This window comes from Pezoporus wallicus, unplaced genomic scaffold (genome assembly GCF_028554395.1).
Source record: "Pezoporus wallicus isolate ANWC-B61680 ecotype Strahan unplaced genomic scaffold, APGP_CSIRO_Pwel_v1 contig_13614, whole genome shotgun sequence".
NCBI lineage: Eukaryota > Metazoa > Chordata > Aves > Psittaciformes > Psittacidae > Pezoporus > Pezoporus wallicus.
In genome coordinates this window covers 69,313-97,273 of record NW_026642178.1, presented here as the reverse complement: position 1 = coordinate 97,273, position 27,961 = coordinate 69,313, and the positions used below count along the sequence as shown (strand labels likewise).

Here is a 27,961-nt window from a genome sequence, read left to right as displayed (position 1 = left end):
AAGATGTTTGTCAACATTTTAATGTAGTCAAATGGGCACATTCAAAAAATAATAGAATGAAAGAAACCCCTTTATTCTGACAAAATGGTGATCCAGGGGGAAGAACCTAGAACCGTTTTGAACCGTTTCCAGTCTGCAACTGTGAATGAGTCCTCCTGAGAAAAGGGAAGGGAAGTTTGTGCAGTCTGATGGCGTTATCTGTGAGAGGCTCAGGTAGAAACCACTCCCTCAGGTTTACAGCCTTCTCCTCTAACATTTGTAGCACTTGTAGGTTGTAAGCACACCAATGGGATGTAGCAGCGTTTGTAAGGAAAACTATCTCAGGCCTTTGCACATCTACTGCTCTCCTTTGGCAATCCATCAGGAGGTGCAAGGCAGACTCCAGACAGCGATTCAGCTGAGAAAGTGCATGGGAATCACAGGTCCCACGAAACCCCCCTGGCCTGCCTGTGCCATGGCCAGAGCCTCACTGGGATGAGAAGGAGCCTGTATCAGACCCTGCACTGCTGCCGCTGGGGTCTCACTGCAGCTCACGGGAGCGCTGGTGGGTGCTGAACACACTCAGTACCCAGCTGTGGCCATCCAACCCCAGCACAGAGCCATCACCAGGAGCAGGACAGCTGGGTGCTGCTGGAGCCCGCAGTGATGGCACTGACACACACCTCTTGTCCCATGGAGCAGCTGCTGCTGAGGCGAGCATCCCTAGGAACAAGTGCTGGAGCAGTCGCTCCCTGTTTGGAGCCCTGGGCAGAGAAAGCCAAGGCTAGGTCAGGTCTGCCACTCGCTGCCCACCCCAGCAGCCACCCCAGCACCTCCCCATGCAAAGGGTCCGCTTCGGCCCCTCGGCACACAGCAGGCACTGGCTTCCCATCGGCACTGCGGGGCCACACAGCCACCACAGGCCCGGACTTGCATCCACCGTGGCGTGTGCTTCAGCCCCAGCCAGCGCCGGGGGAGCTGAACAGGTTGAGTGACTTCAGGCTGTGGGAGGAATAATCGTCTTGGGTTGCTTCAGAGAGCTGAGGCAGCCAAACCGGGCGAGGATGGCACTGCGGAGCGCCTCAGCCTCTGCCAGGTACCTCGGAGGGTTTGTGTTTGAAGGGTTTTTATAGCTCTGCTGTCAGAACGGGTGGCGAGCGAGCTGAACTGGGACCAGTCTGGGAAGCGAGGCAGTGGGTGGGTGTATGAGGGATGCGTGCAGCGAGCGGCTGCCTCCAGCCGGAGCCCAGCCTGAGCAGGTCCAGTCTGATGCTTATCGGGGACTCCTGTCTCCTGAGCTGGTGAATTCTCCACTGCTGTGTCAGTTGTGATCCACAGACCAGGGAGCACTAAAGACACCTTGAGAGCAGCCCCAGTAAGGCTGAGTGTGCCTGTCCAGCTCACCCCGCTGAGCCCAGCCAGCAGGACCTGTGCTCCTGCCCCAGTGCCAGCCCTGACGCTGCCCCCTTGCTATCCCCTCAAACACCATCCATCCCCTCGCACGCACTGAGTCACAAGTGACTCACTTCAAACTTGGATGCGGGCGCAAAGTATACATTTGCAAATTGGCTGGTGAGGCAGCGCTTCGCAATGTAGGTGGGATGTATTACATACTCCAGCAGTCAAGTTGTGCTCTCTCCTCCCTCCTCCCTCTCCCTCCGTGCAGGATAGCTGCCTCAGCCCAGCGTGCTGGTGCGGTTCTCGCAGGCGCAGCAGGGTGCCTCAGCCTGCTCCAGTGGATGTGGCGTGCGGATGGCTCCGGCTCCACGCTGCACTGAACATGGATGATTTAGCTCTCCTCGACCTGCTGGAGTGCCCTGTGTGCTTTGAGAAGCTCGACGCCACGGCCAAGGTGCTCCCCTGCCAGCACACATTCTGCAAGCCCTGTCTGCAGAGGATCCTGAAATCCCAGAAGGAGCTCAGGTGCCCCGAGTGCAGGACCCTGGTGCTCTGCAGCATCGAGCAGCTGCCCTCCAACCTGCTCCTCATTCGCCTCCTGGATGGCGTCAGGTGTGGACAGAACGTGGCCAGGTTTGGCTCCATCCAGAGGACCGGGCTCTTGTCATCGCCTGCCTCCATCAGGAGAGTCCCCAGGGGGCTACAACTTCATCAGCACCGGCTGGCGACCAATCCCAGGCTCCACATGGAAGGGGTAAGGAGAGTCCACGTTCTTTACTGTGTCCGTGAGCAGACAGCTTTCTTCCCGTGTGCCAAGAGCTATGAAACTTCCCTGTTAGCAGCCTCACAGAAATGTTTGAAGTGAGGGAGATCACTTTGCAAATCTGGCGGCTGTGTCCTTTGATATTTGACTGTTTCGGGTGCAGCACAGCAGTGATTGCATTGGCTCTCAGGCTGACACAAAGCCAGGCTGCCCTTCTGACAAAACCTTCATAGATCTGTTTTCCCCAGGAGTTTTCAGGTGCTTCCTGACTTCTGGGGGGCATTTGAGGCACCTTGACTTCAGGGCAATATACTGATTTGTGAGTGATAGCAATTAAATCAGTAATTGCAAAGCTGTGACTGTTAGAGGTGGAGAAAGGTATTTCCTATCACTGCACCCCAGTTTCCCCAGCATTAAAAAGGAAGGAACGTCTAATGGTGCTTGTGTCCCTGGCACAGTACTTTGAGGTTCACTATTGAAAAGCATTAAACTTGAGTTACTAACTGTATCTAGGGAGGTTTTTAAGTTGTTTCTGTCATTTTCTTCAACAGTACAAAAGCTTTTCTTAACTAATGAGGACATGATATTAGAGCTGTTCGAGGAGGCTGGCTCAGACGGAATGTGGGGTAGAGACTGAGATGTGGCTTCACCTCTCCTGCTCTGTATTCCTGGGTTCCCATTTCTCCCACCTGAACTATTCTATGCAGCATCCGTACAAACCTTTCCATAACATTCAAAAACTTGGCTCAAGTGGCTGTTCAATGCCAGGGCATTTTCAGAATTGCAGAGCTGTAAATGTCAATGCAGACATAGGGCAGGTTTCCCCCCCCAACGCTGCTGTGGTTCATGTGTGTGCTTGGATGTGGAGTATGGAGAACCCCTGTGTCCCGTGGGTGCAAACCGGTGTGTTGTCCCAGGGAATCTCTGTGGCGTTAGTAAGTCATCCCAGGTGGATCACACATCAAAACCAGACACAAGCATAGAATGGTTTGGGTTGGGAAGGACTTTAAGAACATCCACTTCCACCCCCTTCCACGGGCAGGGACACCTTCCACTGGACCAGGTTGCTCAAGCCCTGTTCAGCCCCTCTCTGGTTTTCCAATTGGAAAAGCAGCACTGGGACACATCAGGGAGAACCCTTGCCATGAACCAGCTCTGCAGGGAGCGGGGATTGCTGGTGTGTTCGTGTGAGGTCGAACACTCAGACAGCAACAGCTCTCTCACCCGTTTCACCTTCCCTTTACCAGTTCTCAGGACAGGCAGGAACTTGTTGCTGATGCTGTGTAATGGCAGCATCCACTACTGAGCTCCCAAAAGCATTTTAAGACCAAACTTCTGGGAAATTCTTCCCTGTGAGGGTGCTGAGGCGCTGGCACAGGGTGCCCAGAGAAGCTGTGGCTGCCCCATCCTTGGCAGTGCTCAAGGCCAGGTTGGACACAGGGGCTTGGAGCAAGCTGCTTTAGTGGAAGGGGTCCCTGCCCGTGGCAGGGGCTGGAGCTGGAGGAGCTTTAAGGTCCCTTCAACCCATCGCCGCTGTGGTTCTATGAATCGGCAGAGCTGCTGCGTGCTGGGTGGGGGCTGTGACTGCGAGTGGCTCCTGCAGTACCAAGATAGCCTCCGATTTCAGGTGCTCTGTGGTGGAGCGATACAGAAATGCGCTACACTGAAACACTCTTAGCCCTAATTAGTTAATTAATTAGAAAACACCCTGGAATCCTCAGCTGCAAGGTGAAGAATGCAACGTGTTAGTCACGGTTTGGTTTGGTGGTTTTAAATCCCTGCAGATGGGAGCAGACGTTACCTGTGGTGCTCCAATGGGATGCTGCTGCATGCGGACCCTCTTCAAAAGTGGTACCTGCTGACAGCAAGAGCCAGGACTCCTTTGGACAAGGCAGGGCTGAGGGTGACTTGTGTCCTGCACCGTGGAGTGCTGGAGCTGGGGTATTCACCTGAAGTGGTTGGGGTGAGCGGTGGCAGAGCAGGTGCTTTTGTCAGGAATCTCAGTGGGAACAGCTATCGGGAGCCTGCTGCACCACAGATGATCCCACAAAGCTGTTTTCCTGGCTGCTCTTAAGTGCAGCATTCATTTGCAACTACAATGCAAGGTGCTCACCAGAGAGACTGTCCCCATCTCGCAGCCTGCTAATTACTGCTAATGCTATACAGCACTTCATGCTACAAAGCAAGTAAAATTAGGGTGCACCATGCTGCACTGCAGCCAGATATGCCATCCAAAGCAGGATGCAGGACTTGTTTTGTTTTTACCAAAGAAGCTGTTCTATAAATAAACTTCCTTTACTCCATGGAGCTGAGAAAATCTCAAGTTTGATCAAAGTTTCTCTGCTCAGCAGAGGTGTTTCCTTGCCAACTTTTTGCTCTTCATCCTCGTGAGCATCCATGAAGGCCAAAAACTGAAATAAATCCCCTCATCACCAAGCAAGCCAAGATCTTGTACCATTCTGAGAGGGAAGCGTGAGCCAGCTGCAGCAGAGCTGCTGAATTAGCAGCAATTCAATACCTGGGTTTCAGTCAGGAATTTCACAGAGCCAGTCCTCAGTAAACAGGCAATATTACAGTTACAGCCCATCCCAAATCCCAAACTCCTCATTTGCTAGCACTTAAATCACTTCTGAATTCACTTCCTACTTGCTAATCCAAGGTGGGCATAGCCTGGGTTTGTGCCCATGGGCCCATGTGTATGTCTCTGTACCCAGAATGTGCCTCTGTAAAGACCGACAGTGCTGCACCGCGACCACTGGCACTGCCCAGTACCTGCTCCCAGGACACCTGTCCAGGCTTTAGGATCTCTAGCATCTATGCAGAGAAGCCAAGACTTTGGATTTTCAGGATCTCCTCATAATAAACTGTCTGGAATTTAAGAATAAAAGGATTTGCTAGGAGGTGAATGTGTAAATAATCTACGCTGAAGCCTTTGAACTCTTAGGAACCGCCCCTGGCGTGTGCCAGATGTGGTTACGTCTTGTGCTGAAGCATCCTTCTTATCTGGCTTCAGCCCCAGTGTCAGCTAAACACAGCTCTGCCGCAGGTGAGAGAACAGAGGCTCCTGTGTGCTGAGCTGTACACGAAACTCCCGTAGTCCCTGAGGAGCAGCAGGCCTAAACTGTACCGTACACACAGCAAAAATCACCCAGGCCACTGAACAGCTATTTGGATGATGAACTTTGTCATGCAACAAACAGGGCAGTGAGCCAGAGGAGCAAAGCTGCGGGTATGACAGCTTGCCTTTGGAAAACACAGACCACACAAATCTAACTGTGACTGGCTATTTTCTCTCTGCATGAACTGAGTGCTGTAACACCCCCCTCCAGCATATCATGGGAGATAGACAGATAACACCTCTATTGAGATAAAAATACACTGCACTCCAACGTCGCCACCTTCACACGGATGTCTATACATAGTGCTTGTGTCTTGGTATTTTCTTCTCCTCCAGAAACATCTCCAGCTCCTTTCTGAATTTGACAGACAGGGCTTGGATTACTGGATCTTTTTGAAACCTTATTCAAAGCAACCTTCACGTTTGCTTTGAAGGAGGCACTCACTGTGCAAACCACCCTCCACACCCCCAAAAACACCCAGCAGTTCCTGTGCAGTCACAGTAATGACCTCATCACGCGTGTCATACCATCTTGGGACGGACACACGTTAAACCGACGTCACAAACCCGGGACTCAGCACAGGAGCATTGGCACAGGATACCATCTGCCTTTTTTGTCCCTTGCATGTAGTTTCAGCACTTTTATCTACTGCAGAGAGTGAAGTCACCCCCATACAGATTGCCTGGTGATACACACCCCAAAAGCTTGTGCGCAACAACAACAGGTTCACGAGCACAGAAGCAGGAGGCTTTGCAGTAGCTGTAAGCACTGCTGCAGCCATGGGGAAGGGTTGGTGTTACACACAGCGGGACGCTCGTTCGATGCCGCAGGGACCTGCAGGCCAGCCCCAGGAGGCAGTTTCCCTGGGTTCACACCATTAGGTACTGAGCTGCAAACACAGGAAGTGTTTTAACTTGTTACCACGGCAGTGAGTCAGGCTCAGATGCGAGTCAGAATAGAACAGCAGGGCTCTGCGGCGCACTCACCTGCTGAGCATCCCGGTCAGCCAGGACCATGCAAGCCGGAGTCCTCCTCTCCCTGCAGGCTCCCAGCTGGCCCCGGGTCTGTGAAGTTGGTCATTGGCCTAAGCTTGTAATTGGCCCCTCTGGAGGGAAGGGAGAGGAGCAGACACGTTCATGGGCAGCACTGCCAGTGCACCAGGGCTGGAGCTAAGAGGTGTCCTGAGAGCTGAGGCTGGACCTTGGTGGGGAGAAGGCCCATTCACTGCTGCCATCTAAACCTTGTCTTGTTTCGCTTTACTGCACCCTGGGAAAACTGCAGCACCTGCACTTAAACACTGCACTTTGTTCTGCTGTTACTGATCCTCAGGGATCCAAACTCCGTTCAGCACCAATGTGTGCAAGGCCCTGGGAGAATTAATAATACATGAGCTTTGTTTTTAAGAAAACCTTTTCTCTAGGAGCTTGTAAGTGGACGTTTGAGCTGCTCCTGATTTGGGGAACCTCCATTTTGCTTTGTTGTCAGGATGGGAGACATGGGTTAGGATGCTGGTTTTGACAGACAGGCTTGTGTCCTTTATCAACCCGACTTCTTTGAGAGGGTTCCCTTTGGGCCGTCAAGAACTGATGAGCCCAGAGCTTCTCACTGGCTTTGCAGTGTCCAGCCCCAGGTCTGGGCAAGACGAGGATGCCCAAGGCCAGGCAGGCAGCGTCCTCCCAGTCCTGGCCAGTGGCTCAGGCAGGGCAGAGTGGTGGGCGCTGTTTGATGCTCATTTACCATGGGGATGGCATAGATCGGAGGCAGCAGCTCATGGGAGATGCCTGTCACTGACCACACACTCCCCTGCGACCATGTGAAAACTGAGCCCTGGGTTGCTGGGCAATCGGGAGGCGTAGGGCAGCTTTGAGCACAGGCCCCCTCTGCAGGCCTGCTGCCGGAGGATGGCCACCACCATCCCTCGTCCCCTCCTGCCACCAGCCCCATCCCGGTGGGCAGGGCACCAGGATGCGGCTGTGCCCGTGGGCCAGGCCTGGCAGTGCTGCCTTTACCGGCAAAGGAAGGGCACCAGCCAGCAGGGAGAGGGCTCGGAGCAGCAGGAGCAGGGAGCGGGATGCAGGTTTCCTCCCTGCACAATAAACAGCCACTTCTGAGAACCGCGGTGCTGAGACAGGGCATCATGACCGGGCACGCCGAGGGCTGACACAGTTTGTTTTCCGTGCGGCTTAAAACCATGACACACAACTTAACCACTGCCCGAGATTGCTGACTGCAGCAGAGACACAAACATCTGATAGCAGCAGCAATGAGTGCAAGAGGCATGAAGAGGTTTCGCGCAGACACTGCAGCTCCAGCACACTGGTCCCCGGCAGCACCGGCTGTGCCCGGCGCCAGCAGCACCGGCTGTGCCAGCCTCCCTCCTGCCTCACACAACAGCTCACCAGGCCCATCCCTGCTCTGCCCATGCCGGCACCAAGGAGCACATGTCTGCAAGGCAAAGCCAGCTCGGGTACTGCTCCTGCCTTGTGTGCACCTTGGCCCATCTCCTGCCCACGCAGATCTCTCGTGGTTTCACACAGGCAAAGTACAGCCTGATCCAACACTGTCCATCAGGCCACAGGGACGCTACTGACAGGCAATGAGGCTGAGCACCTGCAGCGCTGCCCCAGCCATCACTGGTGCGGCACCCGCTCGGCCTCCCGTGGCAGAAGCTGCTCTGCATTCCCGTTGTTTTCCCCATTTCCCAGTTCATCTCTGCAGTGCAAAGCCAGAACCACAGCAAGCAAGGATGGGAAGCGCCCTATGCCTCAGTGCGGTGGTGTTTCAGAGGGGTGCTGGGTAGCAGACGGGGTGAGGGCTCCGGTCACCGCTGCCACCGCCCCTGTGCAGAGGTGGCAGCACAGAAACCAGCCCCAGCAGTCCGAGTGACAGGCTCCAGTACCTGCCTCTGCTGACCCCTTTGGTTGCTTTCCATCTCCCTGGTGTGTAAATCACACCCACTTACAGCTGCTGCTGAAGTCTTTGTCCAGCTAAACCTGTACAGTTTGCCTCTCCAGCTCCCCCCGGGTGCTGGCTCACGGTGCAGGGCAGCCACCAGCTTTAGCCAGGACAGCACTGGCCTTGGGTCCCGGTAACCCAACCTGGAACTGGGTGAGCTCCAGTACTGACATGAGCAGGAGGGGCCTGACGCTGTTCTCCCTGGTGCACACAGTCTGCTTGTGCTTGGAAGATGGGAGCAAACCTCCTCAGAGAAATAATGCAGAAACCACCCAACTGACTGAACCTTTCGAATATAATTATATGAAGAGCTTGAAATGACAAGCTCACTTTTGATGGTTTTGTTCTCTGTGACAAGGCTGAAGTTATCTCCTCTGCCGAAAAGCAGAAAAAAAGAATTGTAATGGAAATTGATTTACATTCAAATAGCTCTTTTCATCTGACTGGATCCTAAAGAGCCCTGAAACTGTGCTACTGGAACACACAAAGAAGACCATGTGGGGCTCATTCATCCCGCCAAAGTGTGGGCAGTCGGTGGCAGGATGCTGAAGGCAGTTTGCAGGAAGTTAGTAATCAAATCAGGCTGTTGTTACCGACTGAAAAGCCAGCGTGCCCTTTGGTGTCAGTGTGCAGGTAACAACCAGCTCTCCATTCATGGTGTGTAAATCACTGCTCCTCGGGAGCGTGGCCTGGGCTGTGCTCTCAGATCTGTCTGGGGTCACTGTATGCCATCCTGGGACACCTCTAGTGCTCACTTGTGATCTTGGGCCATGAAGCATGCCCTCACCTATCGCATACCACCTCTTAGAGCAGTGTGATGGAGTTCAGAGGCTCAGCAGGATCCAATTCAATGTGTTTCCCTGTGGAGCAAGCCCTGGCGAGTCCAGCCCTCCCCTGTGCCAGTCCCCTCCAACCAGCAGCAGCCCGGTTCCAAACAGCTCCAAAGTGAAAAGTAATCAAAGCCCACTTGCAAACTGAACCCGCAGTACCTACTAGGAGAAAAACAAACTGGCAGGCATCCAGGACCGGATTCCTCTTCTTCCTGGCACCATCCTACAAATAAACAGTTGCTCTCAGGGAGGCTGTTTTGTGCTACCGGAGTCGTGTATGTACAGGAATATCGCTGCCTCTGCACAGCACGGGTTTTAGCTCCTGCACAAATAGCGCAGTGCCGGGGGTGGGAGGCGAGGGCAGAGCTCGTGCAGAGCACGGGGTGCACCAGCTCCCACCAGGGCCCTGCGCCGGGGGCAGCCGGGGCCCTCCTGCCTCTCACAGCTCCCCTGCAGGGTCCCGGGTCCGCTGTGGAGGGGCAGCCCCTGAGCGGCCGCGGCTCCGGGGCTCCACGGACGCCCTGCACCAGAGCTCAGGTCTCGGGCTGCATCCCTGCGCATGGGGCGACACTCGCGAAACCCAGATCAGGATCAGGCCCTCGGCACCCACTGCAAAGACGTGGAGCTGCGGGGGGAGGAGGCCGCATGCTTGGGATGGCTCTGCCTTCGGGACACAGCGGAGAGCGGCTCCAGGGCATTCCCTGTGCGGAGTTACGAAAATGAGGGCTGGGAAACCACCGGGTGCAGGTTCAAACCCGTCCAAGGCCATTCCCGCTCCTGTGCCAGCTGCCTCCTCAGCCCCACGGGTCTGTCTGCACCGCTGGAGTCAGCAGGGTGCTACTGAGGGTTGGGGGGGCCGGTCCAGCACTGGGTTGGGCAGCGAGGCAGGAACAGGGATGCCCGGAGCAGGCAGCGCTCCTGGAGCTTGCTCCTGCCCAAACAGCTCCTGCCGCCCTCCCTTTGGCAGGCTGTAAATCAGAAGGAAGCAATCCTGGACATCAACAGCTAATTCCAAAGATTAATTTGTCACTCATCCCATGCGACCATCAAGGTAGTCATGGACATCAGAGAAGTCAGAGCACCTGGGAAGCAGGAGGATCCCGTCTGATGTCATCAGCTGTACCTGGCTGAAGCTGTTTGAGATGAGCCTTGCTCGGAAATGGGTGATGGACTGAATGAACCCCACGTGCAGGGACATTGACGGCCTCGTGCAAAGCCCGGGGTATTGCAGGCAGCGGCTCGGTCTGGTCACACAGGCAGCATCACCACGGGGCTGTGCTGCTCATCTGGGTGGTGTCAGATGGAGTCCCCTGGGACAAGGGTGACGGGCTCACAGCCTCCATCAGAGATATTTCCGCTCCGCTGCACCCCCCGGCTTTGCTTTCCTCCTTCCTTGACAGCTCCCCATGTCTGTCCCTGGTGCCCCCTCCCCAGCCAGCCTCACACACGTCTTTCTCTTCTCTTTTCTTTTGAATACCAACGCTATGAGTGTGTGGTCTTACATTAACCCGCTGCCAATAATGAGGAAGTTATAACTAGCTCATTTAGGATAATTATAGTGTGCGTTTCTCCCAGCTATGAGGGATGCTTTGAATCGCTTCCTCACACACATGTACATATTTTTAATTTGCTTTGTTTTGTACGGAGGGAGACTCAGATGTCTTGGATGGCTGCCCTTGCACAGCTGGTGCCAGACACCAAAAATAGCAAAACATCAAATCCTGCTCACTTATGGGCCTCAAAGCACTAGGAATTGGGGCAAGGCATTGAGAGGCATCTGCCACGGCCAGCATTACTACTGCAGCTGCAGTACTGCATGGCAAGACTGGGAAAAGAAGCCTTCTCCATTCACCCTGATGTTCTATCTCTATATTGCTGCCTCTCTGCTACCGGGCTTCCTGTAGTGTTTTCCCAATGGAACGTAATGACAGGCACTGGCCCCGCAGCTCGGGAGCGCGCCAGGAACTGCAATATTTGGCTGAACATTTTGCTGCCACAACACCCTACTACATCAAATGCTGCTTTTGGATTAACAAAAAGCAACTGGCAATGCTAACGGGAGGAAACTCCATCAAAACAAACCTGGTCCCTCCTCACCCCGCGTGCAGGAGAGCCGCTCCCTCTGCCCGCAGGGAGCTACCTCCAGGCACACCTTGTCCTTATCGCAGGGCTTAATTAGCACCACAGTTTCTGCCATTGCAATTAACCCACTTTACATAAAGCCAAGCAGATGCCTTGCAGAGGATCCTGCCCATCCACGAGTGGACAGAAACCAGCCCAGCCTGAGAACGAATTCAGGCTCGAGCTGCACCCGCGGCTGCCCGCGCTGTAGCACCAGCGATAAGGCGCGAGCTCAGGTGCCCATGAGGTGCCTGCTCAGCCCGGGTGTTGCTGCTGGGACTCTGATGCTTTTCTGTGCCTTTCCTGCACCCTGTGCACACGTTACACAACGGCAACCCTGATGCACGTCTTTTGGAAGGCTTCCTCTGGAAGATGCATTTTGTGCAGGGCCTGTGAAGCAGGAAAGCGCCCAGTGCAGTGCAAACCACATGAGTTGCTCCATGTGGGCAGATAAAGGCTTGGTTTATGCCCTAAATAAAGCTGGGAATTTAATGGGATATTTTGGGTTCAGTATCTGAACATACAAACAAAATCAGTACAAAAAGGCAACAGACCTTGGAAAAAACTGACTTGGGCCATGAAAAATCACCTGAATTGAATGGTTAGGGGGTTTATGAAGATCTTTAAAATGTTCAAGTGAATTTTAGTTGGTTCCAAACCAAAGTGCTTTGCCTTGCTGTGGCTTTTAAAAATCCTTCCTCTCTTGGTTTAAATTACCCTGATTTTTTCTGTTAACAGAGTCTTAAAATATTAGAGGCCCAAGTACAGGGAGATGCTGAACCCATCCCTGCAGTACAGGAGCTCTGGTGGGGAGGGAGCGGTGACAGTCAAGAACCACCACCAGTACATGAAGGACCACACCAGTGTTAGTTACCTGGAGAGCGTTCAAACTTACCAGCAAGCCCCAGAAGACCCACGTTGTGAAGGTTTTTGGGATGCTAAAGAAGCATGTAACATCAATATGAACTGGTCTTCACTGATATGCAAAGTTTTGCACAAATTTCAATGAGCGAATCCAAGTGCTCTATAAAATGAGGGGTGAGCTGATATCAGTGGTCACTGCAAGCTTCAGGAAACAGCAGTGGGAAAGAAAACCAGGCTTAGAGGGAAACCTGAAAACAGAAGGGGCTGAGATTTGAAAGGGCATGGAAGAGGGAGGAAAGGGTTAGAAAGGAGGTGAAGGAGTGAAGATTGTGACCAAGGTCAGAGGAAGACACACAGGGATGAGTTTTGGCCAGCCCTAATGTCACAAACTCCCCTATCCTACCTGTTTCTGCTCTCTATTCCAGCCTGCCCTCCTGTCTCATCTGTTTCCTTGCTGAAGAAAGAATATTCCAGACTCTCAGCACCCCATGGCTTGCTCACCTTTCCCAGTCAGTAGCAGGCATGCATTTCATTTCAGAGTTTCTCTTATTTTTAATACATTTCCATAACTCGTTCTTGGTGCCTTTTATGTTCTGACGATTTTGCTGTGCAGCCGTTCCCTCACCATCCCATCTGTTTGTGCTTCTCCTTCACAAGCCCTGTGTTTGCTGTTTGCACGAGCCTGGTTTGTTTTCTGGTGGCTCCTGAGGCAATCAAAGCTCTCCTGTGCTCCTTGTCCTTGTTTAACACCAGGGACTCTGTCACTGGCTTTCCAAAGGGGAGCCGGTGCTCCCGTAATCCCGTTCCCACAGTCTGTTTTTCCTCTGGGAAGGTGCGTACGTCCAGGCAAGCACCGGCAGTGGGAGTTCAGAGACTCACAGGATGGGTTGGCTTGGAGGGGACCTTAAAGCTTATCCAGCTCCATTCCTTTTTTACCAGCGATATACTTTCAGTGTCACAAAGCCAAATGTTTGCTATGAGCAGAAACTAACAGGCAAAGGGAGTTAATTAGAACTAAGCATTAAAGTAATTGCTTCCTGTTTCAAAAGCTTTGAAGTAAACACAGTACATCCAATTTATACAATTTTTCTCTTCTTGGTTCCTTTTCTGTACCAAGCATCAGTGTTTGGCAGTGCTGGAAAATGTTTCCTTCCCAAAAACTAAATTTCCATGGAAAATTCAGTCTTTTCCACGCTCCAGGAAAACAAATGGCGGGTTTCGCTCTTCCCCCTTCCTGACCTCCCAGAAGTGGCTGATGGGGGTGAGTGAACTCTGCAGAAATCCTGCCTCAGCCCTGGCCACGGACACAGGTGGATTTGGGCAGAAAAAGGCAGGCAAAGCCAGAGTGTGTCACTGGTACAATGGCGCCATTCCCACGGGACTGGCGGGCTGTTGGTGGTGATGGCTGGGAAAACAGAGCAGGGTCCTACTCATAAGCCCCCAGCACTTGGCAGCATGTACAAAACTCCGTGTTTTGCCCACGGGAAGACTGGTTTAAGGCTTTAACTGTTTCTTAATATTCTAAAACAAGTTCAGCCTGCTTTTCATCTTGATACAAATTTAGCATAAGTATTTTGCAGCTTGTCTTCATTAGAAAAAGACATCAAGAAAGGATGTGGGTAGTTAATCCCAAGAAATGCATGCTTGAGACATAGACCTCTATGTTTTCCCCAGTAATTAGGGATGCTTCTGGGGAGTTCTGTCTGTGTTCAGCATCGGATGAGCTCAAGGGCTGTTTCCCGCCCCTCAGGTCCCGCGAGCCAAGGCGCTGTACACGTACCGAGGGCACAACCCTGGAGAGCTGCGGTTCAACAAGGGGGACATCATCGTGTTGCTCCGGCAGCTGGACGAGAACTGGTACCTGGGGGAGGTGAACGGCGTCAGCGGCGTCTTCCCGGCCAGCTCCGTGCAGGTGATCAAGCACCTGCCCCTGCCCGTGCCCCTCAGCAGGGCGCTCGGCAGCTTCGACGCCAGGGGCAGGGACAGGACCGAAAACAAGGAGAGCCTGACCCTGCACAAGGTAACAGCAGCACCCAGGGCTGGGCCGGGGCCTTGTGTAAGCTGTAGGGTGTCCTACCCACCCCGCCTCCGTGGGAGCTCCCTGTTGGATACCAGGCAGTCTCCCAGGCCCCCTCAGACCCTGCTGCAGCAGTTAACCCCCCAGGGGCACAGGACCAGGACCAGGACCAGGGATGCAGGTTCCCGTCACAAGCAGTGCCTGACCCCCTTTCCCACACTGCTGTCGGTGATGTGGAGCAGCTGATGGTGGCAGTCCCCTGTCAGGATCACAACACTCCGAGCGCTCCTCTAAAACACACCTACTGACATAGCTAAAACTGCCTCCATGACTGGGGATACATCGTTTACACAGCACACGTGCCTGGCCTCCTGTGGTGCACATTTACAGAGCAACACGTGAGCTTGCAGTGCTCCCCTTTGTTCCCCAGAGGCTACAGAGCTGTTTACTCCGTTAAAGGACACGCTCTGAGTAACTGCACCTCCCAAAGCCAGCTGTCCCTGCAGTGCCAGACAAGGCGAGGCACAGCAGGACAGAAAGCACTGCCCAAAGGCATCAGCGTCCTCAGAGAAGTGACCTCTTTCTCCATCACACTGCTGCCGTGTGCTCCTCGTTCTCATGGATGGGAAGAGGAGGCAGGAGAGGAAGGCTGTGGGCTGGGTGTCCCAGGGGGTCAGAGCTGGATGGGGAGTGGTTATAACAGGAGCTGGGAGTCAGCTGTGGTTGCTGACTAAGGGGAGGAAAGAAGGGAAAAGCATCACTTAGGAGCAGCATCACACTCACCAGCAGCTCTGTGAAATGTGGGTGCTCAGCCTCCCGGTGAGGAGCACAGAAGCCAGGCAGGCAGCAGCACTCCCTGCCATGAGGATTCACTGACTTGCAGGAGGCACCTTCCTCAGTTTTCTGCCACTTGCACTGGTTTGGGTTTCACTCCATTTGCCTTTGTTGCACAGCTCACTGGGAGGTGTCGTGGTCTCTGCTCCCACAGCAGAGTTCACAAGTGGGGAGTTAACACACATAGAAAGCACACAGATGCTTCTACAGAGAGGCAGGAGCATCCTCTGATCCCCCAGCTCTGTGACAGCCATTGGCTGTTACCATCTGAAATGACACAGGTTGGGGCAGTTACTGGTAACTGCCTCCACAGTATCCTCAAAGCAGTGCCAGTGCCAGGTCCTCCACTGTTCAGACATACAAATGAAAGCAAAGAGCCCCTTACCTTACTGCAGCAGTAGTACCCCATCTCCACGAGTTCAGATGGAGACACTGTGCACGTGTCCTGCACGGGGGTGAGTGGTTTGGAGCCTTCTCTGAGCCTCAGCCTTGGAGTCAATAAAACTGGAGCAGAAAACTGCACATTAGTTCAAAAGGGAGAAAACCATAAATTCTCTTTACTTCCCCTCCCCAGGCAGGATCCTTCACAAGATGAAATGAAAACATCATAAAACTGAACAAGATTTAACTCTTCTGGGGTGCTCAGAAATGTCTTTCCAAAGAGATCTAGCTGTCAGTCAATACAAACCAGCTGCTTTCCTCTGCAATAGTCCAGATACCTGCACCCCAGCACTGCCAGGTTATTTCAGCTCCTGAAACAGACCTGAGCTGCTCAGCATGGCAGCAATTGCCCCAGTGCTTACACAGGGGTTTTCTCTCAGTTTATAGCTAAAATGCCATTTGCATCATTAGCTCTGTGTGTGGCAACTACAGAGGCATTTCCACAGGACGGAAAACCTCCAGCGAGTCAACAGCTTTTCATGTCCTCACCCTCAGACCCGTGTCCACGGCCCCGACCCAGCCACGCTCACACCTTTAAATTAAAGCCAAGCTTGAGCATTGTGCTGAGTAAGGCCAGAGGTGCTGGCGGGTCAGAGCGCATCTGCACGGGCTCCGAGCAAGCTGCTCTAGTGGAGGGTGTCCCTGCTCGTAGCAGGGGTTGGAACTGGATGAGCTTTAACGTCCCTTCCAACACAAACCACCCTGCGATGCCGTGAAAGCCGCGCTGAGCAGAGGACGTGAGGCGCTGTTTGATGCTGCTGCTCTCTGGAAAGGCAGGATGAGCCCCTCGCTGCTGTGCTGGTGCCAGGCTCTGCTGGTCCCAATGCCCCAGCCTGCCCCAGCGCCAGCTCAGCGCAGCACAGGAGGCATTCCTGGTGCTAATTGTATTCCTGCAGTTTGGCGTGAGATGCAGGGTGTAAGTGGCACCAACAAGAATTCCTAGAAATAAAATTAATGCTTGTAATCATCATAATTACAGCAAGCCCTTCTCGGTGCTGTTTTATAAAAGAACACAAGTAAAAGATCTTATTTGAAGCTCTAATATATTTTGTAAAATGTCTTTTCATTTGCTGAAATCATTTTAGCTTCAGAAATTACTCATTAAGCCTGGCGTTAACAGAAGTAAGTTAGTTAGGGTAAAGGCACCAAGGAATTAGAAATTAATTATGGAGAAGGCAAGGGCAGGTCTGTTTGGGGAGATGCAAGGCTTGTCTTGGCTTTGACACTTAGGTGTCCTTTGGCTTGTCACTTGGCTTGACATTTATTGCATCTCCTGGTGATTGGAGAAGGCAGAAAAAAGTTTCCTGTTCAGGCTAAAGTTTAACTGCATATAGAGCTGACAGCATCGCCATCTCACACATGTACACACGCACACATTCAGGTTTAAAGCTTGCTTTCAGGAGCGAGGAGAAGGGAAATGCAACAGCAAGCCCTGCTTTAAAACACAACCACTTGAAGCCTCCCGCACCCCCCCTGTTGAGAGCCAGCGCTGCTGGTCCTGGGCGCGTTGCCCTACACGAGTGGGTGAGAATCTCCATGTTTTGCAATTCGTTGGTGTCAGCAGTAAATCAGGATTAATTCCTCTGGCAGCCATCGTGGTACAAACACTGTCACCACATGCCCTCTGCTATTAATACTGCCTCATCAGCAGTTCCCAGCAAGTGCTGTTTGAACACTGCCCGTATGCAAACTTCCCTCATTAAGCCCAATCCTCAACAAGCAAGGCCTTTTCCAACAGCAGCAGGATCAAGCCACCAATACTGAGGCCTACAGAGATGGCATGGGGTGGATCTAATGCTGCTGGGAAAGCCATTGGTGCTCATCAGCTGCCAGGCTCCATGTCCTGCTGCCAGGCAGAGGGAAGATGTACCCAAATGTCCCTTCTAAGTTCGAGTTCAATGTATGGTGGCACTGCTGGAGAGCAGCCAGCTCTCCTTGCACCCCAGCAAGCCAAAGGCTGTCTGCAGCGTGCCGGGAGAGCGCTCGGCCTTGTAACGTGTCGGCTAAGCAACAGCTTTGTAAAACAATTTTAATTCGCTGTTAGCCTTGCAGCAGTGATTTTGCATCCGGCCTTTGTCACTGAAGACAATGAGGGAAAAGGCTGAGGCACGTGTTGGTAAAGAGCACCTGTAACATCAGCTGAAATCTGCTGCTGCGTAGGAAAAGGGAGGAAAACAGGAAAACTGAGAACCCAAGGCGTGACTTGTGAAACGCGCCATCATCTCCCGCTTTGTCTCTTCCAGCCAACCACCACTGCAAGGCAGCTCCTGCAAACCAGCAAAAGCCACTGGTCCCCCCAGTTTAAGTGCACGTCCCTGCGAACGGCGTCTCCCAAAACCAAGGGCGCGGATTCTCCAGCGTTCCCCAAGGTGCCCGACTCCCGGCGGAAGAGCCTGCGGCAGTTCTCCATCACCACGGCCCTCAACACCCTCAACCGCATGGTCCACTCGCCTGAGCGGCAGGCGCTGGAGATCAGCTCCCCCGTGCTCATCAGCTCCAGCAACCCCACCGTGGCCACCCAGAGCAGCGAGAAAGCGGAGCTTCCCTACAGCACCCCCATCCAGGTAAGGAACCGGCGGCAAGAGTCCGAAGTGCAAATCCTGGGTAGAAACACGATGCACAGCTGACAGCTGGAAAAGCTAAAGCACAAATGCTCAGACAAAGCACCATGCTGCCAGCCCCACTTAGAGCTGTCATCCGCGTCAGGCTGCTGGGATATTTTCCTATCCTTTTGAATTGGAAAGGTCTGTGAGAGCTCAGGGGAATTCACCAAAAGAGAAATGAAGCTATCAGAGTAACTGAACGCGGATAAAGCGCATCCTCCATCCCGACTCCTGCAGTGAGCCCCAGGGGCAAGGGGGTGAGAGCAGAGAGTTTCTCTTATCAAATGCACTAGCTTTCATTTCAGAAAGCGCTGCGGGGGGAGCAGCCAGGGGCTGTGCCCTGAGCCAGGCCTCTGCCTGCAGCTGCACAGCACCTGAGCAATAGCTTCTGCCAGGGAGGACAATTACCTGAGCCCTTCCCAGGCTCCAGTTGGAACCTGGGGCCGTGCTCAGAGAAGCCCGGTTTGGGTCAGAGATAATAAATGCAGACGGACCTTTACTTTAGGAGGCAAAAGGGTCTCAATTCCTTCTTCGCACTCTGACTAAAGATCTCAATAGAGAATCTTCACACATCATCTAAGATGGGAGGAAAAAAGGGTTTGTTTAGATTTATATGACATCTTTCATATTCAAGGTTGCTCTAACATTTTACAAAGCAATAAGCCAGCCCCTGGCAGTTCAGTGTCTGTGCAATAAAACCCAGCAGGCGTTTTGTACTTAGCAATAGCTTGCAAAGAGCCTTGGATGTTAGATCCTGTTTTATGTGAGAGGAAATGAAGCCTTACAATAGAACCATAATTCAATTGCAATGGTATCGTCTCACAAACCCAATATAATTTTACCAGGAATGTCTCAGTGTGAACTATTGTCAACAGCAGAAGCAATAGAGGGAATGCATTAACACTTTGCCTTCAAAGGGCTGGAATCTCCTTTCCTCTGAACAAGTTTTGCTCCTGGAGGGTCGCAGCAGGATCCGTGTTATTCACGGGGCCATGCAGGGTGCAGCTTCCCCTTCTTCCACCTCTGGGTTTGGGTTGTGATGACTGACTGCAGAGCTGAGCTGATGCCTCCCCAGGCCCCGCTGAGCACTGCCAGCCTGGGCTGCGCTGGCCACATCCCGCTGAGGTCACTCGTCCCTTTTCCTAGTATAAATCAGACGGAAAAGCTGCAGGGATGAACCTGTTGATGAGGCAGCTGCATGATCAGAACAAAGATGCAGGACTGATGAGTAGTGGGAGAGACGGGAGCTGATGCTGATCCCAAGGGCTGGTTTACCCGGCTCAGCAGCTTCAGTAGCAAGTGCTGAGACTCTGGAAAAACAGCAGCACATCTCCAAAAGTGTGGTTGTTCCATGCAGCTAACCGTATATACACCACACCACGTGGAAGGAAAAGGTCTGTGTTTCCTGTAGTTTACAATAGTCCAGGTAAGACAGAAGAACGAAAGTAAAGAAGTTGTGTGCTGCTGCCAGCCCTGAAAACTCAGCCCAGAGTACAAGTATCAAGCTGTTATTAGAAACAGTAAAGAAGAGAGTGGGTTGAAATGCATCCTCAATCGATGTGTTTCCATGTGATTCCTGTGTAATTTAAAAACAAATGCACACATTTTGAGTGGATGTTCATTGCTGTCCTTGGAGTGAGAGTAAAAAGAGAGGGAATTTTCCAGTACCTTGTAGTTATTACATGAGACTTTCCCTAAACTATGAGACTGCAGACATTTGAGGGAGACCAAGGAGATCTTTTGTATCCCCCGAAGCACAAACAATGAAGTGTCCTTCGGTGCAACCCTTTGCTGCTCGTTGAAGGGGGCTGATAAACCTGGCACCTGCATCCAGTGCTTTGGGCTTTTCTAGGTAATAAATAAGCTGATCTTGCAGGACCCAGCTGTCAGGAGCACCAAGAGCACCAACAGCCCTGTGGTGGAATGCAGATCTCCCTCCCCATGAGGCATCTCACAAACCTCCGGACAAGGAACTGTTGGTGTCAGCAGAGTACAGAGGAGGAGAGCTGGAAATCCCCTTGGTGACAACCTAGATAGGGAGATGGAGCAAGAGAGGGATTTTAGGAGAGGCAGGAAATAAAACTCCTTATACTTGTAAGGGATTGAAAGGTACTCACAAGAGATCAGCACAAGTGAATGCTGAAATCAGTCACACGTGCCTGGAAAATCATTGTCTTTTTCCTCTCTGTTGAAAATACAAACACAGCTTTGATGCAGGCTCTGGAAGGATCGCTGCTTCCATGCAGAGGGGTAATAGAGAGATGGAAAACATGAAGCTCTCCACTCAGAAGTGGACATTTCTCCACAGTTCCATCAGGAGAAACAGCAATAGTTTGTTATTTTGCTCCAGTGCAAGGAAAAAACCCTCCAAATCCCCAAATTTCAAAGGTTTTGATTTTGAAGATTACTAAAACAGAACTGTAATTTCCAATCAGCTTCATTTATTGAGAGCCTGCTCTGCCCCTGCCTGGGCTAGAAAACGAGGGCCCAGAGCTGGTTTGAAGCTGAGCTCCAGGTCTGGAGACAGACTTACAGCTGCTGGGGTTTAATTAACGTAATTCACCGGGGAGCAGCAGCGCCGGTGAGTCACTCCCGCTCTGCCCCGGTCCTTGCTAAGCCAGCGCTCCAGCTCTGTGTCACAGACGTGACCACTAGAAATTAGATTGGAAATGAAGGAGAGATTAAAGCCCTGACAATCTCCTCATGAAAGGTGCTGTGGTCTTTGCTGGCGAGCAGGGCTGCCAGCCACATCCCAGCCCAGTGACTTTCCCTGGCCTGAGATTCCCCAGGGATGCTGCTCTGCCTTGCTGGGAACTTCGCTTTCGCATCCCAGCAGCAGCCACAGTGCAACCCAGCTGATGCCTCCCAGCATTCCAATGGGGACGGGCGGCTGGCTCACAGCAGCTCACCCTGGGGTTCCTTTTTTGTGCTTTAGGAGGGATAGATCAGCCCTGGAGCAGCTCCAAAGCAGAGCAAGGTGACGCAGACCCACAGGGCATTACAGCCATGGCTCCAGCCCCCCGTGGGAGGGACCACCTCTGGATGTGTCCTTGTTCCCACTAACCCTCCACCTCACTGCTGGGCATCCAGCGGCCAGCCAGGACAGGTCAAAGAGTTCTGTTTTCCCTTGCCATTTGAAAGGCAGCTGGGCTTTGATGGGAACGGGAAGGGTCACTGCCTTCCTGAGGAAACTCCCAGTTTTCATTGAAAGACCTTGCACCCTGACTGCTATGTATGCTTGCAACCAGCAAAAGAAATACTTCCTTTCTAGCACACCTTCACACAGCTCACAGCAGGATCCAGCCAGCGCCTCCCTTTGCTGAAACACAGATACCCCCCCCCGCACTGCGAGTCTCCTGGCCAAGGGGGAAGATACCAACACATGGTCCAGATGTGGCCCCAACAGGGGAAAAGCACAGAGGAGACACTTAAACCTCCACGTGTTGAGGTGATCACCTTTGACAGCAGAAACGGAGCTGAGGTTCCTCCCCAGAGCATGAACCCCTACAGGAGGGCAGAGGGGGCATCATGGTGACCAGTACCTCCCTGCGGATGCAGGGTGACAGTGGGAAAGGGTCACCCCAAACCAAATAAACCCAAGCAAGGAGCCTCTGCCCGCGCTCTCACGCTGCTGCTCTTCCTGGCACAGCCACAGCTCCCTGTGCACACAGGGCTATGGAGCAACTCGGGGCGCCACAGACATAGTAAAGAGCTTTAATAACAGTTATTAAAAGATCACTGGGCAAGGACTGTATTATTTGGGGTTTAGACAATGCCAGTACTCCCAGCTAGAGCTACATAAATAACAAGTGAAACAGCAGCGATTACAGCAGTCCTCACCTGGCAGGCGGGACGCTCTCCTCCTCGTCAGCAAAGTCTGGGTTTGAAACGCTTCCCAAACCCCCTTTCCTCCCTGGAGCAGGCACCAGGATTTTGTCGAATGCTCCAAACTCTTCTTTCTCCTCAAGCAGCTTTGGTTGTCGGCTTTTCTGAAGGGTGGATGAAGCCTCTCGAATGCCTTTAGCTGCTCTCCCAGTGGCTAAAGTCAGTTCATATTCGGATTAACACTTGGTTTTCCTTGCTTTCCTTCTCCCTGTAGGTCAGTGCATCCTACTACCCTGCGCCAGGATCACTGGGGCACTCAGCGGCCATCGTCACTCTTCCCCACCTGCAGCACCACATATCGACTTACATGTACGTACAGAAACCCATACACCTTGGGGGGTGTCATGTAATTTTTGGTCCCCTCACCTCAGGCTTATCCAGCCCCAGGCTCTTGGGAGCTGGGAGGTAAGGGCAGAGCAGGGCACAGCTCCCGTGCACTTGGATCCAATGCAGATCCATGCAGGAATGTGCTTGGCTGGTCTAGGCAGGGGCTCACAGAGACTTAGTATCAAGGTTGAATTGTTCTGTTCCCAGCTGGTGAACTGTCCTTGCACCTCACTACCTCACTTCAGTATTTATAGACATACATAGTCCTGCCTATTAGTCAAGAGTACGTTTTAGATCTTTTAAAGAAACGAGTTACTGCTGAAGTGCCTCCAGGTATTTCTTTCGAAGCAGGTCAGTGGTGTTTTGGATGATCCAATCTTTTAAAACTTTCCCAGAGTTGAAATCTGCAGCCGATGTATTGCAGTGATTTGTTTTCCCCTAGATAAGATTCATCAGCCTGGCACTGTAGTGAGCTGCCTAATGACAAGAGCACAGCAACACGCTGCCTACATGGCAATTAGCACCTCCGCAGTATCGAGCCCGACCTCTGGAAGCACAAGTACATGAGTGATAGCTGCAATCTGTGCCACGCTCGTGATGTTTGCTATGTCCATGCATTAGCATAGGGCACCCAAGACTACCACACGCCCCTGATCGTGAGCACAGGCAAACTCCTCAAAATAATTTGCAGGGAGATCCTGTTAAAGTGCCCAACCAGCTGCCTCCTCGGCACAGCTCCTTCTCCAGCCCTGCAATAGCAAACCAGCATCTGCGTGTCCTGCCCCTCAAGAGACTCCTGCATGAAGTGATAAACCTGCACAATCAGAACTCCCTTAGCTGAACCTCGCCTGGCCTCTGCAAGTCAAATCACGATCCAGAGACAGGCGTGCAAGGCGAACTTTCACATGGTTGTTCTGAACAACACCCAGAGAAAAACCTTTCAAAAGGCACGGGGCAGCCCTTGCCTATCGGACACTTGTCTGTGGTGTCTATTTTCTAGATGCTATCTGGTAATGGCTGTATTGGTCCATAACTCAATGTCTGGGAGCAGATCACATTCCCCTTGAAAACAAAAACCAAACCTACAGTGCAATGGAATGCGTTGCACTGGAGACTTCAGGTTCCTTAAAGACCAATATTGGGAAAGTTCTGAAAAATATGTCATTTTCTTGTGCTCGTGGTTTGCTGTGGAGAGCAAAGCTTCATCCCCTGCTCTAGCCCCAGAAAACAGAGCTTCAGAGGGGATCTCAAGTGAATTTCCAGCCCAGTGTCCTTGCTAGCCAGGAGAGGAGCCATGTGCCTCCTCCCTTGCCCACTTTGTCCTCAAAGCCCTGGTGGCAGCAGCTGAAGTCCCAGCATTACTCTATTCTGCTCCCAGAAGGAGGAGGACGAAAGGGAGGAAGATAAGGTTAACATCCAGGTTGCTGCACGAGCAGTGCTCCTCCTGCACCTCACACCTCCAGATGATGCTCAAGGCAAGCAGATGCATGGCCTCTGGCTCACCACCTGCTTCAAAGGCAGAATGTATTCTCAATGCTGTCAGTGGACACAGCATCCATCCTACCTGCACTCTTTCATGCTGCTTTGCCTTAGGACAAGTACACATGAGCCCTTGATCAGTATTTTCACTGTGAGGTGGAGAGCACCAGCTCTGTCCTCCCTAACACTTGTCGCCCATGGCTGGCTCGGCTGGCCCTTGGGACACAAAGCACTGACGGGCTCTGCTTTGTTCCCCATTCCTGTTGGCTCTTCTCTTATTCACACCCCCTTTGGCCTGAAGTCCAGGACAGTTTCTTCCCTGTGAGTTCAATCCACAATGACAGCAGCACCCAGACAGTTGATGGGGTCTGGCTCCAGAGGCTTCCATAGCACAGTTAAACCCAGAGCCTCGGGATGTGCTCCGGCATCCCCCTCCCTCACCCTGTCTCCTCAGGTGCGTGGCTCTCCATTCCTATGCGGCTCATGGGCCGGACGAGCTGGAGCTGCAGAAGGGAGAAGGGGTCCGTGTCTTCGGGAAGGACCATGATGGATGGCTGCGGGGCATGTCCCTGGTCACCGGGAGAGCGGGCGTCTTCCCCAGCAACTACGTCGCTCCCCTCTTCAGGTCTGGCTTTTCCTGCACGATACAAGGACATGTGGAGGGGAGTGGGTAACACGCAGGATTTGGGGTTTTCTTGTTCCCCCACAGAAATCCCTGCAGGGGATTCCTGCAGCACTAACGGGAGCCGGGACGACTCTCTGGGTGGGATGACTCCCGGCAGCTCTCACCCCTTTAGTTCCTCTGTGTCCTAACTCAGCTGCACCAGGTGGGAATCACATCTCCCTCGAGCAGCCAGGGCCATGGCAGGGAAAGGGGGTCCAGCAGCATTTCCTCAGGGGCCACACAGTCGGGATGAGGGAACAGCACAACATCAGCCTTCATCCACTTGTCTGTAACCTGGGATGTCGACAGAGGCAGCAGCAGCTTCTCCCATCACTGTGTAGTTCAGTCCAGGAGCTCTGGCAGAGGTAACGCACCAGCACTGATGAGTTAGTGTGGGAGCCAGGATGGACAGCAGCGTGTCTGTGCTTGGACTCGCCTTTATTCCTTCTGGTTCATTCCAGTCTTTCTTTTTTCCTGCCAGGAAGGAAACCACATGTTGAAGGCTCTTTTAGAGTCAAAATAGTGTTCAGAACTGGCATTTAAGGACTGGACGCCACTGATCTCACCAAACAAGCATGCATTATGAACAGCAATAATTAAAATACTGTTTAGGAGAAGGATAAAAACTTGCCTGTGCCCCCGTTCCCCTGAGACAGGCTCAGGCCAGCCAGGGAAACAAGGAAGTCAGTTCAGAGCAGAGGTCCCAGTGCTACCCTAAACCCAGCTCTGCCCCCTGCACCCTCCCCATGCCCAGGAGCACCAGGGATCAGTCTCCACCTCCCCAGCTCATTTTTTCACCACCAAGCTTCCAGTAACACCACAGCCCCACCTCACCGAGAACAGCACCAACAAATAATGGAGAGCAGAGCCCTGTCACCCTAAATAGCCTCATAAAGTATCCCAACCACAGCACCGGGTTTGGAGCTGCTATTCTACCCTTCTTAGGAAATGTCTTCATAATAGATTGATGCCTGAGTTACTTGATGAATCACTGCTCAGTTATCAAACCATAAATCATTCCTCCACCCCCAAAAAGGTGAAGAATCATCAGAGGGATGTTTTCTCCTTCCCTAAGGAGCTCACAGGAGGATTTCACTGTGGCCCACTCACTCTCTCAAGGAATCCGGAGCAGTGTTTGGCCTTGTGCTGATGGGGAAGGCTGCAGAGTTTGGACAGTTTAGTGGCTTCAGGTGAAAATGTGATGGTGATTTCCCTAGGGAAGGCAGGAGAAATCGCTGCCCCTGCACCAAGGCTGCCTCTGACAGCACTGCTGAAGGTGCTGCCCAGCGCAGAGAGGGATGGGAATGGGGTAGCGGTAAGGGCAGGGGGCTTGGGCAAAGCACAAAGGCAGGGTTGGTGTCTGGAGGCTCCTTTTGAAATGCCACGGGGTTTGTGTAACGAATCCAAACCCTGCATGGGAATAATTTCTTGTAAATCAGGTGCAGAATGAAAGCCCTCGTTCCAATGGAACCAGAAACCTGGTCCGCGGTGCTCCCCACCAGAGCCCTGGCCTGGGGCGGCGCACGCACATCAGACCCCGCAGGATCCCTGCTGGGCAAACCCCGGGCACCGCGCGAGCTCATTGCCTGCTCCTTCCCGCACAGGAAGCCGAACCTCTCCGACTCGAAGATGCCTTCGCTCTACGCCACCTGGACGCTGTCGACCTCCTCGCTGTCCTCGCAGGGCAGCGGCCCCGAGCACGGCCCCCGCCAGAGCCGGCCGCTGAAGCCGGCGCTGCTGCCCGTGCCCGTGCCCTCGCCCGGGCGGAGCGCGGCGGCCCCGGGACCGGCACCGCTGCGGCGCGGCCGCGGCAGCGCCAGGAAGAGTAAGTGCTTGGAGAGGGGGGGGCTGGAGGAAGGAGCCCGTGTCCGGTCCTTACCTGCTCCTCGCAGCGCTGCCACAGCGGGTCCTCAGCTCGGGAGCCGGGCGGGAACGTCCAAGCACGGCGTGCTGGGGCTCTGCAGCCCGTGTTCAGGGTTAGCGCACTCCAGTGTGCGCACAGAGCGTGTCTGCAGGCCAGGAGAAGGCAGCGCAAGCTCTCAGGAACCAGATCGCTCCTGTCCAGGAGAATTTGTGGCATTTGTTGTGCCAGTACAGGGGGATTGAGGGGTCCGAGTTGCTGGCTTTGCCAGAGCCCAGCGGTGGCTGCATCCCCAGGAGAGTCTGCGGACGCAGACGGTGCTGCTGCACATGGGGTTACTGCATGCGCTGAGCGCGTGGCTATCCCTGGGAGCTACAACCCCATAGCATCCCCCTGGAGGGGGCTGTTGGTGCAGGGCTGTAACCCCTGCTCACTTCTGCCTCCGTGCTTTGTCTGTGCCGTGCTCAGTCCTGCTGACTCCTTTCCAACTGGTTCTTGCTCCCCAGACGGATCCCTGCAGAGGCCAGGGCAGGCGGGGACCCCCGTCCACGTTGCCAGCTCCCTCCGGCGTCCTCTCACCACGGTGCTGCGGCCTCAGCAGATTCAGCTCTATCCGCACCTCAGCCCCTTGCCGCACAGCATCCCCTCCGAGGCAGGAGTGAGGACGAACTTCTCCCACGACGTGTCCCCAGTGCTCGTGGTCAGAGGAGGGGAGAGCAGAACCCCCTCCGTGTGCAGCTCCCTGGTCCTGGATGCCAAAGATCCCCCGGCAAAGAGCGAGGCAGCCCCAAAGCCGCCCGCTTCGGCCCCACCGTCCATCCTGGTGAAGCCTGAATCCTCCCGCAACAGCGCTGAGAAGGTAGGGCCAGTGGGCACTGCGGTTCTGGGGCCCCCAGCCCGGCAGGTGCTCAGTGCCAGCCCAGATCCCACCAGGGCTGCACATTCCCAACACGTTTTCTAATGATAGAAATTACTGGGATTGGTACATATGTTAAGAAATGGGGTATTTGTGTTGCTGACGCTGCTGACCGAGTTAAGCCCTTTAGAAAGGCAAGATGCTGCAGAGCCTCTGCATGTAAACTCACACTCAGTCATGACCAAATCTTGAGACTATTCTGAGGTCTTAAATCAGGCAGGAATCCCACTGAGGTCCCTGACAGTTTGGGAGTGAATGAGCAAACGCCACAGACCTGGGTGCTAGACCTCACATCAAGCTGGTCTCTACAGAGCTGCCCTCATCTTCCTTTGCTTTGGCTGAGCCATTTGGAAGGGAAAGTTCTTTCCCCTCTGGCAGCCAGAGGGCAATTTCGTAAAGGTAAAAGTCATTCTGCAACCCGCCCTCGCGGCAGCTTTCCCTTCCCACAGCACCAGAAGGGCAAACTGCTTCTCAAGGCCCCGAAAGCCCACCCAAGCCCCCAGGAGCGCACCACCAAAGCGAGACGGTGGTGGGAGCACCCCGGCTCCCCAGGGCGCATCACAGCGAGGGGGGTGCGCGGCTGCTTTTCCCACGGTGACTCGGGTCCCTTCTCGTTGCAGCAAGTGAAGACGGTGAGGTTTCAGAACCACAGCCCGCCGCCGCCCAAGCGGCACAGCCTGCAGCCGTCCCCGAGCCTGCCCCGCGCCAGGACGGAGCCGCTGCCCGAGCCCGTGGTGCTGGAGGCCGGGCTGGCGGGCCCCGAGCTGGCCGTGCTCTACTCGCCCAGGCCCAGCGCCAGCCCCCTGCCGCAGCGCCGGGCGCTGCACCCCAAGGCGCTGTCGCTGGACCTCTCGGGGCAGCTCACGTTCCCCATCCGGAAGAGCTACAGCGTGTCCACCAACTGA

General features: G+C 53.6%; 1 protein-coding gene across 1 annotated transcript; it reads left to right on the top strand.

Annotated features, from left to right (window-relative positions):
• Positions 1-667: 667 nt before the first annotated feature.
• On the top strand, positions 668-27,961 carry SH3RF2 (SH3 domain containing ring finger 2). The gene is made up of 9 exons (XM_057427829.1): positions 668-1,075; positions 1,646-2,131; positions 13,780-14,049; positions 17,565-17,885; positions 22,024-22,118; positions 24,070-24,240; positions 25,884-26,104; positions 26,647-26,999; positions 27,677-27,961. The coding sequence occupies exons 2-9, from the start codon at positions 1,760-1,762 to the stop codon at positions 27,959-27,961; spliced, it is 2,088 nt and encodes a 695-aa protein (XP_057283812.1). The 5' UTR covers positions 668-1,075; positions 1,646-1,759.